Source organism: Aphidius gifuensis, linkage group LG4 (genome assembly GCF_014905175.1).
Source record: "Aphidius gifuensis isolate YNYX2018 linkage group LG4, ASM1490517v1, whole genome shotgun sequence".
In the NCBI taxonomy this organism is placed as follows: Eukaryota; Metazoa; Arthropoda; class Insecta; order Hymenoptera; family Braconidae; genus Aphidius; species Aphidius gifuensis.
Genome location: NC_057791.1, coordinates 22,825,652 through 22,841,630, shown reverse-complemented (window position 1 = coordinate 22,841,630; position 15,979 = coordinate 22,825,652). Strand labels below are relative to the sequence as shown.

Genomic DNA, 15,979 nt, shown 5'->3' with positions numbered 1-15,979 from the left:
ATATAAAGACACGTTGTATATTTAAAATCATCCAGTTCAATTTTATTTTTGAGGAAATAATTATCGAAAATATTCATCATGTTGGTGATATTATTTTTATCATTTTTTTTCGCCAATTCATTTGGACAATTAATAGTCTACGAAAAGCCTCAATTTAATCAAATATCAAATTTCAATCAAAAAGCGGTAAATTATTATTTAAATATTTGAAAATTAATTTTTTTTTTTTAATTAAAATTTAATTTGAATTTCTAGTATTCTGGCTTATGGTATGAAATATCTAAAATTTCAAATGCCTTTGAGTACGATCAAAAATGTTCAACAATTAATTTTGAATTAAACGAAGAATCAAAAAAATTCAGCTTATTTTTAAATGGAATAAGTGCAGAGTAAATTAATTATTAATAATTTAAATTTTTTTGTCAACAAAATAATGTGAATTAAATTTTGACTAAATATTTTAAATTTTTAATGATCGATTGGTGATTTTTTTTAGAACTGAAGATGTAAATAAATATTACGTTGAAGCATTGTTAAAAGAAAATGATTCATCAGAATTTATTATTCGTAATCCAGATAATGAATTGGATGATCTTGGAACCATGACTGTTTTGGACACTGATTATGAAAATTATTCAGTTAGAGCTGGTCTTATACCTTACCATAATATGTAAGTGTAATTTTTAATTATTAATTAATTATTATCATGGAAAAAAAAGATATACATGTGCAAAAGTTGATTTTAAAAATAAAATTATTATATTTTTTAGTTGGTTGGTATTTGGATGGATTGATTCAAGAAAACCAACACTTTCATCGGAACATTTTGATCATGCTGTTAGTGTTTTGAGTTCTTATAATATTCCAACTAATGAATTTATAAATGTTAATCAAACTTGTACAAGTGTTGATAATTCACATATACTTTATTCACAAAAAAAATAATAGTAAAATTGTAAATGATGTAGAATTAAGCAAATAAATAAATATATAAACTTGTATAATATTTTTTAAAAAATTCCAGTGATTTAAATTAATGATTTATAAAATGAAAATTAGTATGAATAATTACATTCAAGTATTGTTTAAATAACAGAATTATTATTTCATGAAAATTCTATTTAAAAATTTTTTTTTTTAACAAATATAACTTGCAGCGAAAAATGATGAATTTGTCATGAGTTTTGAGAGTCATGAGAATTGCAAAAAAAAATAAAAATAGTTGAAATAAAGCTCTAAAATTTTTAGGATAATAATATTTAAGTGTTGTTTAAATAATAGAAGCATAATTTCATGAAAATTCTATTTAAAAATATTTTTTTTTAACAAATACAACCTGCAGCGAAAAATGATGATTGATGAATTTATCATAAGAAATATAAAATTGCAAAAAAAATAAAAATAGTTGAAATAAAGCTTTAAAATTTTTAGGATAATAATATTTAAGTGTTGTTTAAATAATAGAAGCATAATTTCATGAAAATTCCATTTAAAAATATTTTTTTTTAACAAATACAACCTGCAGCGAAAAATGATGATTGATGAATTTATCATAAGAAATATAAAATTGCAACAAAAATAAAAATAGTTGAAATAAAGCTCTAAAATTCTTGGGATAATAATATTCAAGTGTTGTTTAAATAATAGAAGAATAATCTAACAAAAATTTAATTTAAAAATATTTTTTTTTTAACAAATATAACCTGCAGCGAAAAATGATGATTGATGAATTTGTCAAGGGAGGTATAAAATTGCAAAAAAAAATGAACATAGTTGAAATAAAGCTCTAAAATTTTTAGGATAATAATATTCAAGTGTTGTTTAAATAATAGAAGCATAATCTAACGAAAATTTAATTTAGAAATATTTTTTTTTAAACGTATTTCATTGATGATTATAAAATTGCAAAAAAAAAAAAAATGAAAATAATTGAAATTAATTTATGGGTTCAAGTTTTAATTAATTTTATAAATGTTTATAATATTTCCAATAAATAAATTTTACGATTTTATAAAACATAAATTTCTATATTGTCAAATAAATAATTTATAAATAATTGGATAAGACAGGATGAATCAGTTTTATCTGTATGCAGTCTCATGGGACTGAGTGAAATCGAGCATATTGATTTCATTAGTTGAAGATATATGAGAACAAACTTGCTCACAATTTTTAAAAATAATAAAATAAAAATTCATGTATATATTTTTCCCACATAGTCAGTATGTTCTATTTAGAATATATACAAGGCATAAAGTGTAACGAATTTGTGTCCTTCTATCAAAAGGATGTAATGACAATGTCACATTGGGGACAGACCGGTGAATTTGATACGGTTTAAGTCAGTCTTGAAAAATTGGCTACACAAAAAAAAAAAAATAACAAGAATTAGAACGAGAAAAATGTACGCGAATGCACGTGCCGACTGAAATTTGATGCGGACATGCTAATACGGCGCCCGTTACGAGACATTAACTTTCATGTACTACACATTGTAAACTCAAAGATGACTACATCGTTTCCCTCGATATATAAAAAATAAAAATAACAAAAAAAAAAATTATATCTAAATATATTTTATCAACAAACAAATCCACACCAAGTTAAAAATTATTTTTTACTTTTCAAAAATTATTTTTACAATAAATTTTATTTAAAAAAAAAAAATACAAAACAATGTCAATTACACTGTAAACAATAATATATCCACAATGAAAATTTAAAAAAAAAAAATATTCACACTGATTAAAAACGGAAGTAACTGTCGCAAAAAAAAAAAGAAAAAAAAAATACCAAAAAACGGAAGAGAATTTTTGAGTTATATTTTGATTTATTCAGTGATATTTTTTTCATACAATAAAACTGACAATGGACTTGACATTTTCATTTCATTTTGAGGTCCATTTGTTCTGCCTCAATTATTCTTCAGCTCTGTTATTATTATCATTTATATTTTTTTTTAAAAATTCATAATAATCTATGAACACAGCATCGCAATTTGCACAGCACAGTAGTTCTTTTGACAAAAAAATTTCTGAATAAAAAGCCTAAAAAAAAAAACTAATGAAATAAATAAAAAATTACAAAAGATTTTTAAAATGATATATATAAATTGAAATGTATAAGCAGGATATTTTGAACCTGCTCAAATATGTCCAACCGCGAAAGGCAATAAAATATCTTTATCTTGCTCGTGCCATTACCCCCTTGATTTGGTGTATGCTGTATTCAAAAGTAACGCAAAGAGAGAGAGAATAAAATATCAAAAAAAAAAAAAAAAAACAAAGTGACAAAGAGAGACAAAAGTAAAGTCATTTCAATTTACATTCCTATCACGGGGAGCTTTCGTAAAGATAAGTCCATTTAAATAAATTAGTAATGCTATCTTCGTACGCTTTTGCTATAGACGTAAAGTTAAATTGTTAGGAGGGGGTAGGGAGGGGGAGGGAATTAAATGATATTTTATCAATTTTCACTGTGATTCGTTCTGTGCGTGCGATAAAATTTTAAAGATGCATCTTGCTCATAAATAATATGACTGATAATATATTATTTATTTTTAAATAATCGAAAAAATAAAAAAAAAAATTTTTAAATATGTATTTTTATTGAATGAAAAATAAATAATAATAAAAATAGGGGAACTTTGGGTTAAGCACAAACTTTTAGGGTAAAATGTCGACATAATTTTAAAAATTTTAAAAATATTTTTTATTATTAAATAATTGTTTAAGTAAATGTTAATAATATTTTTTGAAAAATTAATTTTTGTTTTTTTTTTCTTGTTTTTCTTTACAGTTCTCGTTACCCCCCTTCCCGCCCCCTTGTATTTATAATTAATAAAATATAATTATAAAAAATAAAAATTTATTTATTATGTAAAAATATAATTTTAAATGATGTGTGTAAAAAAATGAGATAGTTGATGGGACAAGAGCATAATGGAGCATAACAACAGCATTAACACGTATCTAGATGTTACCAGTGTTTTGCAAATGTTATAAACCACTTTAACATGTACAAAAAAAATTAAATTATTATCTTGTATTTAGAGCACTTGTTGTAACATAAATATATGAAACAATTAGTGTCAATTTATATGTGTATAATATATTGTTTTATTGTTGTATAGAGTAGACGTGAAAAATAGTATTTAGCCGATGGCTAAAGGTGCTCTATATGAAAGGATAATTATTACATAGTTATATATATATTTATGGTTATTTTAATTCATATGGTAATTGTGAATACAATAGGTAACAACAAATTACAGTAAAACTTTTCGTCTAAAACAATGCGAGAAAAGCCAACAAACCAAACGGACATGTAGGAAATTCTGAGGGTTCAACAATTCTATTGTTATTTTATTAATATTATTTTCAAATTTATTAGATTATCGTTGTTGTTCAATATTAAATTATTGTTTTTGTTTGAAAATTTTATATTTTACTTTTATTTAAATTTTACAAATAATTATTTTTAATTTATTCAAGATGATACGGGGATTCAATGAATTTTTCTTGTTAAATTTTTTCAAGAATGTTAAATTTTTGCTGAGGCACTACACAATTTAATGAAAAAAAAATTACAGAGATAGCTCAACTCCATCATAGTCAGAAAAATTAAAAACAGCTAAAATCCACCTCCTACTCCCCTTTAACGGTTTCAAAAATTCCCATTTTTTTTTCTAGACTTGCTGAGGTCCTACACAATTTGATAAAAAAAAAATTACGAGGATAGCTCAACTCCATCATAGTCAGAAAAAGTAAAAACAGCTAAAATCATAGACAAAAAATTAAAAACAGCTAAAATCCACCTCCTACTCCCCTTTTGACGGTTTCAAAAATTCCCATTTTTTTTTCTAGACTTGCTGAGGTCATACACAATTTAATGAAAAAAAAATTACGAGGATAGCTCAACTCCATCATAGTCAGAAAAAGTAAAAACAGCTAAAATCATAGACAAAAAATTAAAAACAGCTAAAATCCACCTCCTACTCCCCTTTTAACGGTTTCAAAAATTCCCATTTTTTTTTCTAGACTTGCTGAGGTCCTACACAATTTGATAAAAAAAAAATTACGAGGATAGCTCAACTCCATCATAGCCAGAAAAATTAAAAACAGCTAAAATCCACCCCCTACCCCTCTTTGACGGTTTCAAAAATTCCCATTTTTTTATTTAATTGATTTTTATTTGAGCTTGATCAATACCATCATATATTCATGTCAAATAAACAATAAATAAATATTAATTATCAATTTTTTAAATGTCTATAATAAATAAACAAATAAATTTAAAAATATTTTTTAAATTTATTTTGTTCCCAAAACAACAAAATAATTTAAATATAAAACAGAAAATTCATAAGCTTTTAATTTAAATAAATAAAAAAAATATTTTATAAATAATTTTGTTATAAATTTACAATTCTCATGTATTATTTAAAAAAAATTTAAATAACAAATTATTTGATAATTTAATTATACAAAAACATATTTGTCGATGAAAAAAAAAGGAAAAAAAAAATAGCCAAAGTAATGATAAAATTATGAAAACAATGTGGATGTCTAAGAGAGTGTGTTGTATAAAGGCATATGCCAATTGAAAAGCATATAATATTTAATATATAAATATATAGACAAGATTTATATGTGCTGTGAGTGTATGACGTAGTTGTGTGTCGTCTAGGCAGCCAGCAGTTGTCGTCTAGAATCCGCATTACAAATTTAATCTTACAAATGGATTGTGGAAACTTGGAAACAATGAAATACATATATGATATTTAGCATGATATATATATTTGAATTGTATATATATGAATGCGTATGGCAATATTGTTATAGAACCGATCCATATTCTTAGGGTACACATATTTCTACTGGTGTGAAACTTGCAGACCGACTTTTTCATATTTATTATTATTTTTTTCTTTTTTTTTTTTGTTTAGGGCGAATACAAAGTAGCACAAATTATATCATGCGACGAGAGTTTTCTTCTTTAATAATATTTATGTATATTGCATGATATTAATCATGTTTTCGATACAATAAATATTTGTGTATACACTTTGATTTTTGTATTAATAAATAATTGATTAGTTTTTTTTTTTATGTTGATATATTTTTAAGGTTTAACTTATTTATTTTTTCTACTGAATTGAATGTCTTTTTTTTAATTATTTTAAGTTTGTTTTATATTAATTTAAAATATTATTTTTTTGTTATTTTAATTAATGTACATTTTATTTGATAGAAAAGCTCGAAATTTTTGGTAATTTTTTTAAAAATAAACAAGTTTTTTTTAATTTTTTTGAATTATTTATTTATTTTGTTAATAATTATTTTATATATTTAAATTCAAGAGTGTATATTTCAATTATGAAAATATAATTTTTTTCATATGAAATTATTTTCCTTATTTTTTATTCATAAAAAAAAAAAGCTCGAAATTTTTTTAGCACATTTATGTTAACTCATCAAATATAAAAAATAAAAAAAACATTTAAAAATTGATAATATAATAACAATCTAAAAATCTATAATAAAATAAAAAAAAAAAATTTGACATAATTTTAAATAAAATGAATAAAATTTCTTATTAAAAGAAAAAAGCTCAAAATTTCTTCAGCACATATTTAATAATGAAATAATAAAAAAACGAAATAAAAATAAAAATCATTGCTTATTTAATAATAATAATAAAAATATAAAAATTGAATATTTTAAATTTTCGTATAAATAATTAATTGATTAATTTTTTTGAAATATTGAATGAAATAAAGTAAAAAATATTTTCAATATTTACATTTTTTATTTATTCCTTTAATTATTATTTATTTATTATTATTTATTTTTGGAATAATGAGGGTTATACGTACGTCTTCTCGACGTTTGCATTTTGTGTAGCATGTTTCTTTAACTCATCGTTGCGACGGAGGACGCAAAGATTAGCATAAATATCATCAGCATGCCCCAACGTCGTTTGTCATCGTTACCAAAGCACACGCTTCCTGCGACTTGTTCGCCACACGCGACCTCAACAACGACTAGAAATTTTCCATTATATATTACACCTATTTTACGCTGAATATTTTTTTCTTCAAAAATTTTTATTTAATCTCAATAAAAAATCATAAAATTAATAAATCAAAAAGTAAATTAAATTTATTAAGCTCTTTATTTTCTTTTTTAAATTTTTTATATTGGTGTAATTCAACTTTATTATATACCATATTAATAAAGTACAGTAGCATGCGTTTATTTGAAAATTTCAAGACTTTGTTATTCCAACTATTTGAATATGGTATTGAAAATTGCACTCAAGTAGCTTTTATAGATAGCATAACCAACTTTTCAAAGACATATCAAAATACATAAATTCAATGGAAAATTTAAACTTTGACCCAGCAACATGATTGTATTTTTATTGATAAATTTCCATCTACATTTTGTAAAATAAAAACAGTCAATCAATAAGCACAAAAAACCAAAAACAAATATATATTTTATAAAAAATAAATCCATGTCCAGGATTCAATTCAAAATTAAATTTTATTAAAAAATATGCTATGATGATAAAAAAAGTGTTCATCAATAGTTTTGATTTAAGTGCAAAAATATCATAAAAAAAAAAAAAAATATGTATGAGAGTAAATCCACTTAGTTTTTAGAGCTTTTCGTTCTTCCATCTCGCTGAAGAGTAACTATATCTGTTAACTTCCCCTTTATATGTAAAAAAAAAAAAAAATGAAAAGGCCTTCAAAATGTTAAGCGTAACAATCCCACAACCCTAAACTATTAAATACTAATTCCATTAAAGCCATCGGCACAGAAAAAGGGTTACTTTGGCACTTGGTTATATATCTGACCCATATTTCATCAGCAAAAGCTTTTCAATCTGAGAAAATTTGCTATCCATGCAGTTATTCATTGGCGCCGTTTGTTATTTTTTTATATATACTGTTTCAATTCGCATATATATATTTGAATGTAATAAAGATAGATAACAATATGTATTGAAAAAAAAAAAAAAGCTTTTTTACTTAAAAATTATTGAACAAGCATTGTCAGCTAAACGACAAAATTTCTTGTTACATGATAAGCTAAATTCGATGGGATTTTAACTATTTACATTCATTGAATTTCAATGCAATCATCTAGAAATTTGTGATAAGCAAATTTTAATTATAAATTTAATGAGCAAACTATTATTAATTAATTTTTTAATATTTAAAATAATTTTTTATTTAAAAAAAGAATAATAGTTTGAATATATTTATTAGAATGTTGTTAAAAAAATAATTAATATAAAAATTTAAAAATAAATTAAAAATTAATTTTTGAAATTTATTTTAAATTTAAAAAATGAATTTGATGTTTTTTTACACTGCGAGTTCTACCGAAAGCCTTCTACACATTTTGAATTGTACACAATGTGAAATAAGCCCAACACAAATTCTACACAAATAATTCAACACGTTTAACTTCTACACATTTCAATTTCAACACGTAAAATTCGAAATATATATTTTCTACACAAATAATTCTACACATTTATTTTTTACACAAATTATTTAATAAATTTTATCTATACATTTTAAATTCAACACGTAAAGTTCTACACACAAATTTTTTACACATAAAAATTGTACACATTTTTTTTTATACACAAATAATTCAACACATTTAATTTCTACACGTTTTTATTTAAACTCGCAAAGTTCTACACATATATTTTCTACACAAAATAATTATACACAATAGTTATATACACATTTAAATTATACAATCATTTTTTAAATAAAACAAAAATTAAAATACAATTTTCTTAAAATAATAATAAATATATTGACGTTTAAAAATGAAATATTACATAAAACAAAAAAAAACCAAGTATTTTATGAGTTACAAAAGTTAAGAATTATGAGTAAAGAAAAAAATAAAGAAAAAAGTAAATTTTTATATAATACCTGCAAAAGAAAAATGATCTACGACAATTGATGTTTTCAATCTCTAAAAGGCTTTATATATATTTTTTTTATCTCAACAATTTATAGAGTAAAATAGCGACGGCGACAACGATGAAATGCAATTTATATTAAACAATATATATAAACTATATTGTTGTAAAAAAAATAAAATAAAAGGGTTTGAAGAGAAATTGTATTTTACAAAATGTAAAATAATAATAGTCAATAATAGCAATAAAGTCATTTGCCGAGACGGTTAACTCTGAATTGTTTTACAACTGGCGGACGTTATGACTATGATGTGGTCTAGATGGGGAATAGCTTGAACAAGTGACAAAACTAGTTAACCAAACTGCTTTATACGAAAAATAATGGCAAACATTTCAAGTATTTCAAAATTTCATATTTTACATTTATTTTTTTATTTTGTTTTGAGATTTTTTTATGGGTGCTATAGCATCAATCTTTAAAAATATAACGTAGCTGAATTTATCGCGTACATATATGTATACAGAAGCTCAAAATATAATATATATATAGATTGTATATAATCATATGAAGAAGGTGGCCTGAGGCTGGCATTGAAAGCGTCTCATTACCTCTACACCACAAAGGGCTATAGTCCATATTTTATATTTCTCAATTTTAATACTACTCAACATTTAAAAGGCACATGTTGTTTTTTCTTTTATTTTAACCCTCATATATTTTATATTTAAATATAGATATATCATTTGTTAAAATATATTTATTGTTATTAATTTGCTATTATTTATTATATTTATTTATTTTTTTGTAGATATCGAAATTTCATTTTTTTTTTTTAAATAAAAAATTGGTGTGTGGATTAAAGTGTTTCAAAAATAAATATAAAAATTATATCTATTGTTATTTATTGTTTATTAATTATTATTATTTATTTAATTGTTGTTGTTTTTTTTTTTTTTTTACAAATGGAATATATATATGACAATTTGAATTTATTGTAAAAATTTAATTTTATGTTGATTTATTAAATAAATAAATGAGTGAATAAATAAATAATTACATAAATAAATAAAATAAAATATAAATAAAATTTATAATAATAATAAAATATATTATTTCGAATATTTATTTTACTTTCTCATTTTTTTTATTTTAAAATTTTAAATAAACAAAAAAAAATAACTAAAATACACTTTAAACAATAAACAATAAATAATTTAACAAACCATTTTCTATTTCTCAAATTTTAAATCACATAAAATCAATTTCTAAAAAATTTTTTGTAAAAAGAAAAAAAGCTTTAAGCTTTCGAGCACATCTTTGCATGATTAATAATAATAGTAATAATAAAAATATTTAACCACCAATAATTCAATAAAATAAATTCTAAAAATTAAAAACATAAATCTCAATTAAAAAAAAACAATAACAACAACAATATTATGTTTATAAAAATAATATCCAACAAGAAGTTTAAGTGGTAATCGAGCTTTATGCAAACACGATAATCTTAGATAGACAAACACACTAAAATATATATATACAAGTTAAATATCATAACAAACTTATTTGCCGTAAAAACATTACAAGTTTAATTAAAACAACCTCAAGTATATAATAACGAATATCGCGCGCGCATACTGAAAATTTTATTGCTCCGCCTTTGTTAAAATCCCGAGGGCCAAACCCATCCTCATTGTATCAATGTAAACCCCCTTGTTTTCAATTCCCTTCCACCTTTTTTTTTATATATATATATATAATATTTAAAAACTTGTTTCTTTTTTTTTTTTTGTTTTTTTTATCATTACCACCCTGAATTTTGCAACCACCCAACATGACAACTAGCTCTTCTCCTCATCCTCATCCTCACCCTCTTTCTATTTTTTTTTCTCTCTCTCATGCTCTATTATATAAACCACAATATCCATTTTATCAAAATATTTGCAAAATCACGTTTTACAACGAAAGATAAATAAGTTGTATGGATTTAAAAGTATTTAACCCCTGAGGCATTTCAAACTAAAAATCTCATTTTTATATTTATTTATATATTTTTTTATATTTAGTATCTTTATGATATTTTAATGAAAATTTATATTATTTTTATGATGGTTACATGCAGTTAATGTATTCATGATACATAACAATCGTTTATACGTAATAGGCAATTCTCTTGTGGTTACTGGGCTTGTTAAAATATGTATAGGATACTCGAGTTAAATCAGTCATGGTAAATTTTGTTAAAACACCGGAAGAATGCCTCGGGAAGTGAATCTGTTACCAAACCATTTACATTCTCAAAATTAACTTAAATATATCATGAATATTTATATACAAAGTTTAATAACTTTTTCATTATTTTTTGCTTTTACATACATATTAATATATTTTGAAATTATAAAATTCATTTCATTCACTTGGCAATTAATTAATTATATTTTTTTTTTTGTTGATCGATTTGTTAATATATTTTTACAGTGAAAAAAAGCTCAATGAGCTTTTCATAGAAAACTAAATTACCAGTTAATATTTACCCCAGTTGGTATTTTATCAATCGAGTGTATTTACCATCAATAGAAAATAATACCGTCAATCAATAATCAAGAAATTAATTTTCAAAAAATAAAAAAACAATGAAAATTTCGAAGAAAAAAAAATCAAAAATCAAAGCTTCGTTCTACATAAAAAAAAACATTATAGAAATAAAAAATTTTCAATTATTCTATTCATAAATATACCCAAAAAAAAAGAAATTACCCTAAATAATTAAATTTAATTAAATTTAAACAAAAAAAAATTGAATAAATATGAAAAAAAAAAATTTTTTTTCTTTTATAATATTAGATCCTTTGAAAGTATTGATCAAAAGCTTTATGAAATAAATATATTTAGTTAAATTGTCAACATCAGACGAAGGGTGTCAAGATAAATAACTCATCCCTCATTGAAGCCGCCAAGAAAATGGGGGGATAAAACTGGCGCCAGAAATCTTTACGACTAGTCGTACTATACGACGTCGGCGTCAACGATGCGAAACGACTATTAAAATACGTCGCAAAGTTATAAGGTATTACAGGAAAATTGTGTATATATTCTCAGCTCAAATATAGCTGTAAATAAAACCTTATTTTTATATTAATTTTATTATTCACATAACAAAAAATTTAAAAAATAAAAAATACACACACGCATAGCTTTGCAAGGCTTCAATATAAAATACAATGTAATAATGTTAATATATATATTGTTATATTAAAGGGTGTGTATTATCCCTTGAAAATATGTGTCTGTATACATGTATATATTATATATAATATTTTTATTTTCGTTGACAATACTAATGTGGGTGCGACGACCGTCGCCACAGTCTGATTGTTACGATAACAATATTATTCTTCAGTCGTACAATTTAATCATGATATACAATATGCCAAAAGTGCCATACGGAATCATAATAACGGACACTCACTAACTCGTCAAGTATAAAACAAGATACTATTATTTTATATATATAAAAAAAAATAAATAAAACACCACAACATTTATACATCAATATAAAAATTTATATATAAATTTTTTTTTTCATTTTTTCATTTGTATTATACACACACAAACACACACATGAGATTCTTGGCTATTATTATTATTTAATTTTATTTATTTATTATTATATATTATATATATTTTTTCTTCTGTTCAAGTACCTGCAATTTTATCCCTTTCTTGCTCGCGCCCGCGAGTTGACTCGAGTTACCCAATATAGCAGACAGGACAAATGTCCTTTTAAGGCTCAATACCATTGGCGGAAGAGGCGCGTCTCGACTTGTCGGCATCGAGACTTTTGTAGCCTCTATATATATATAAACCACACATATATAAATTGGATAAATATTATTATTTTTTTTGTGGATGTACTTAGTGGTATATAAGAAAATGAAAAATAAAATTAAACAAAGATTAAACATATGGAAAAAAAATTTAAAAAAAAAAAAAGGATAGATATTTTATAAGTATTAAAAAATCATATATATATTCTAAAAATATGTATAATATAAAATTAAATATTTCATTCATATTTTTATTATAAAAAGTATGTTCAACATAAAAAAAATAAAAATAAAAAGAAAAAATGATTATAAATTGAAATACAAAATTAAGACTGAGTTTAGTTATTTAATGTAAACATTTTTGGATGTTAACGTTAATCATTCGTTGTTTATTATAGTATTGTATATATAAAGAGATAAAAATGATGAGAAAAAAAATTTTTAAAAAAATGTATAGAGAAAAAAAGAGATACACAGAGATGAATACACATATGCACATGCAATGAAAGGAGATCACACGCCAAGGAGGTAAGCCCTTGTAAAGACTGGATCTGGTATCTTCTCTTGGTATGTTGCAGATTCTTTTTCCTTGTTTTAGTTTACTATATATCTCTCACGACAAACGTACAAAGTAGTCATGAAATTTATCTCATTTTATGCTACATACAATCACAAATTTTTTTTTATATAAAATATATTTAATATATATAAATAAATGGTATATGTTATAAGAGTTTAAGAGTGGTATTGTCGTTTTGTTTATACTTGAGGTCGAACAGCAGCTGTAGCACTTGATGGAATTCTCATTAACTCTCGCATATTTTATACCATAACAAGAATGGTAATATCATTTTCCGTATTATTTATAATTCAATGAAAAATTTTTATTTATTAACCTTGATTAAACACTGCACATAAAATATATAATAAATTTGATTTTTTAAAATAATTTTTAACTTCTTCTTTTTTTGATTTAATATTTTTTTTTTCATTTTATTTTTTCGATACAATGTTGTGCAATTTTTATAAATTTTTTTTTTTGAAACTTGTATCGATTTCGTTGTATGTTGTCTACGAAGATGAGCAAAAAATAAAAAAAAAAATATCAAGAATCAACGAGACGGAAAAAAAAATAAAGAATTTATATACAAAAGAAAAAAAAAAAAAGTTTTAACTAAAACTTTATATGGAGTGGTGCTCGTCAGCAAAATGGGCCCCCTTGGTTTTGATCGAACAACACGTTGAGGTATACCGCTACCGTGAGCCATTGTTTTCCACAAATAATCATGAAACCCGACAAAGTTTAAAATATAATCAAAAATACCAAACACTATTTGTAAATTCAAAATATTTCATAAAAGTTTAATTGAATTTCACATCAAACTGCAGTTTGCACAAACTGAACTGAAAATCAATCAAATGGGCCCAAAAGATTTACCTTGCATCTACTAATACTTGTTTCATTTACAAAGGCACGCACACACATTTTTTTCATACAAATACAATATATAAATAAGGGAGTAAAATAAGCCAAGTAAGAGAGAAATAAAAAAAAAAAAAAAAAAGTTATATAGAAGCATGAACACACACCGCCGTTGACTGCATTAGCAATTCAAATTGGCGGCAATTTTTTGAGTGCATTTTTGACCTCCTGTATCGTCAGTTGATATTTCTTTTTCTTTTTCACAAAAATTTATATATATTTATCTTTGTCTTGGTTACTCTTTCTACCCCTTCACATATACACCCTCTTTTTATCTTATATATATATACAGACAAGTATATAACCAACTGTCCTGTGTTGTCGTTGTTGTTGTTGTTGTTGTTGTATATATAAGCCGAAAGTTTGGCTCCTTATTAAGACCGCCCTCACCATATTAAGGATAATTGCTATAGTCCAGAAGCCAACATGAACAAACTCATACCATCAAAGTATATTAAACTATATAAATTTTACTAAGTCGATATGTTATTTTACATTATTTTCTTTAGTGTCATGATGCCGATCACTTGATGATACACGCACTTGGTTTTATAAAAATTTTATCTTATCCCATTATTTTTACAAAACACCAACGATACATATCACATTGACTGCAATTTAAAATATATTTTCAATGTTCAAGTTGGCTTGGCTTGATCTTTATGATAGGCAATTTGTCGAATTTAAAAAAAAATAAAGCATAAAATAAGTCAAAAATAAAAATATAAATAAAAATTAAGTTAAATAAATTCCACATGCTTTACTCCAAAAAATACAGACATTCAATGCATCGACATCTTTGGTAGTATTATCTCGATCCAGCGAAAAGAGTCGCGAATTCTTTCTTCGCCCGGGGGATCTTCTTTCGATATATATATATACCTATATAGATTGATGAATCGATAGTCAGATGTAATTTACGTCTTTCGAATCTCTTTCTTTCTTGTTTTTTTTTTTTTATTTTTTTGTTTGAAGAAAAATAAAAATTTTCTTTAGAACAATTCTTATACCAAATACAGAGTTTATAAATTTTTGAATTATTAATGAAAAAGCTTGTTCGCAGTGTTTAAAAATCATTGAAATTTATATTTTTTTTTTGATATTTTTTTGGAAAATAATGATAATTTAGTTTATAATATTTTAAAAGAGTTTTTTTTAATTTGAACTCATTCTTTCGAATATTTCAATGGACATTTGTCTAATTTTTGAATGAAAATGTGGCCAAAATTTTGAGAACTGTTTCGATTTATCTATTAAAAAAACAATGAAAAAAAAATTTAACAAAAAGGGAATTTACATTTTTTTAATCCTTAATACAATGAGAATTATAAAAAAAAATTTTTTAATATTTTTAAACATTAATTGATGAGTTGAAATATAGATAATAAAAATTAATGAAAATAAAATGTGAAAAATTAATAATGCAAATGACAAATAAATAATAATATGTAAAACTTATCATTTAAAATTTTAATATACAGTATGTATTAAAAGTATAAATGTGTGTGTATATGTATATACAAGACTGCGCCACACTAGGCCCCGTGTGCACTTCTATTTTTAAATGCATTCGCAAGTGGCACGCGGGTGGCCGACGTGTTTTCCTAAGCTGGCGCAAAATTACACACTGCAAACTGTTGTTTCTTTTATATTATTATTATTTTTTAACTCCAATTTTTTAACTCTTTTTTTTATTTACAATGCATTCTT

General features: G+C 23.5%; 1 protein-coding gene across 1 annotated transcript; it reads left to right on the top strand.

Annotated features, from left to right (window-relative positions):
• Positions 1-46: 46 nt before the first annotated feature.
• On the top strand, positions 47-999 carry LOC122855767 (crustacyanin-A2 subunit-like). The gene is made up of 4 exons (XM_044157355.1): positions 47-186; positions 256-389; positions 497-670; positions 771-999. The coding sequence occupies exons 1-4, from the start codon at positions 79-81 to the stop codon at positions 943-945; spliced, it is 591 nt and encodes a 196-aa protein (XP_044013290.1). The 5' UTR covers positions 47-78; the 3' UTR covers positions 946-999.
• Positions 1,000-15,979: the final 14,980 nt, after the last annotated feature.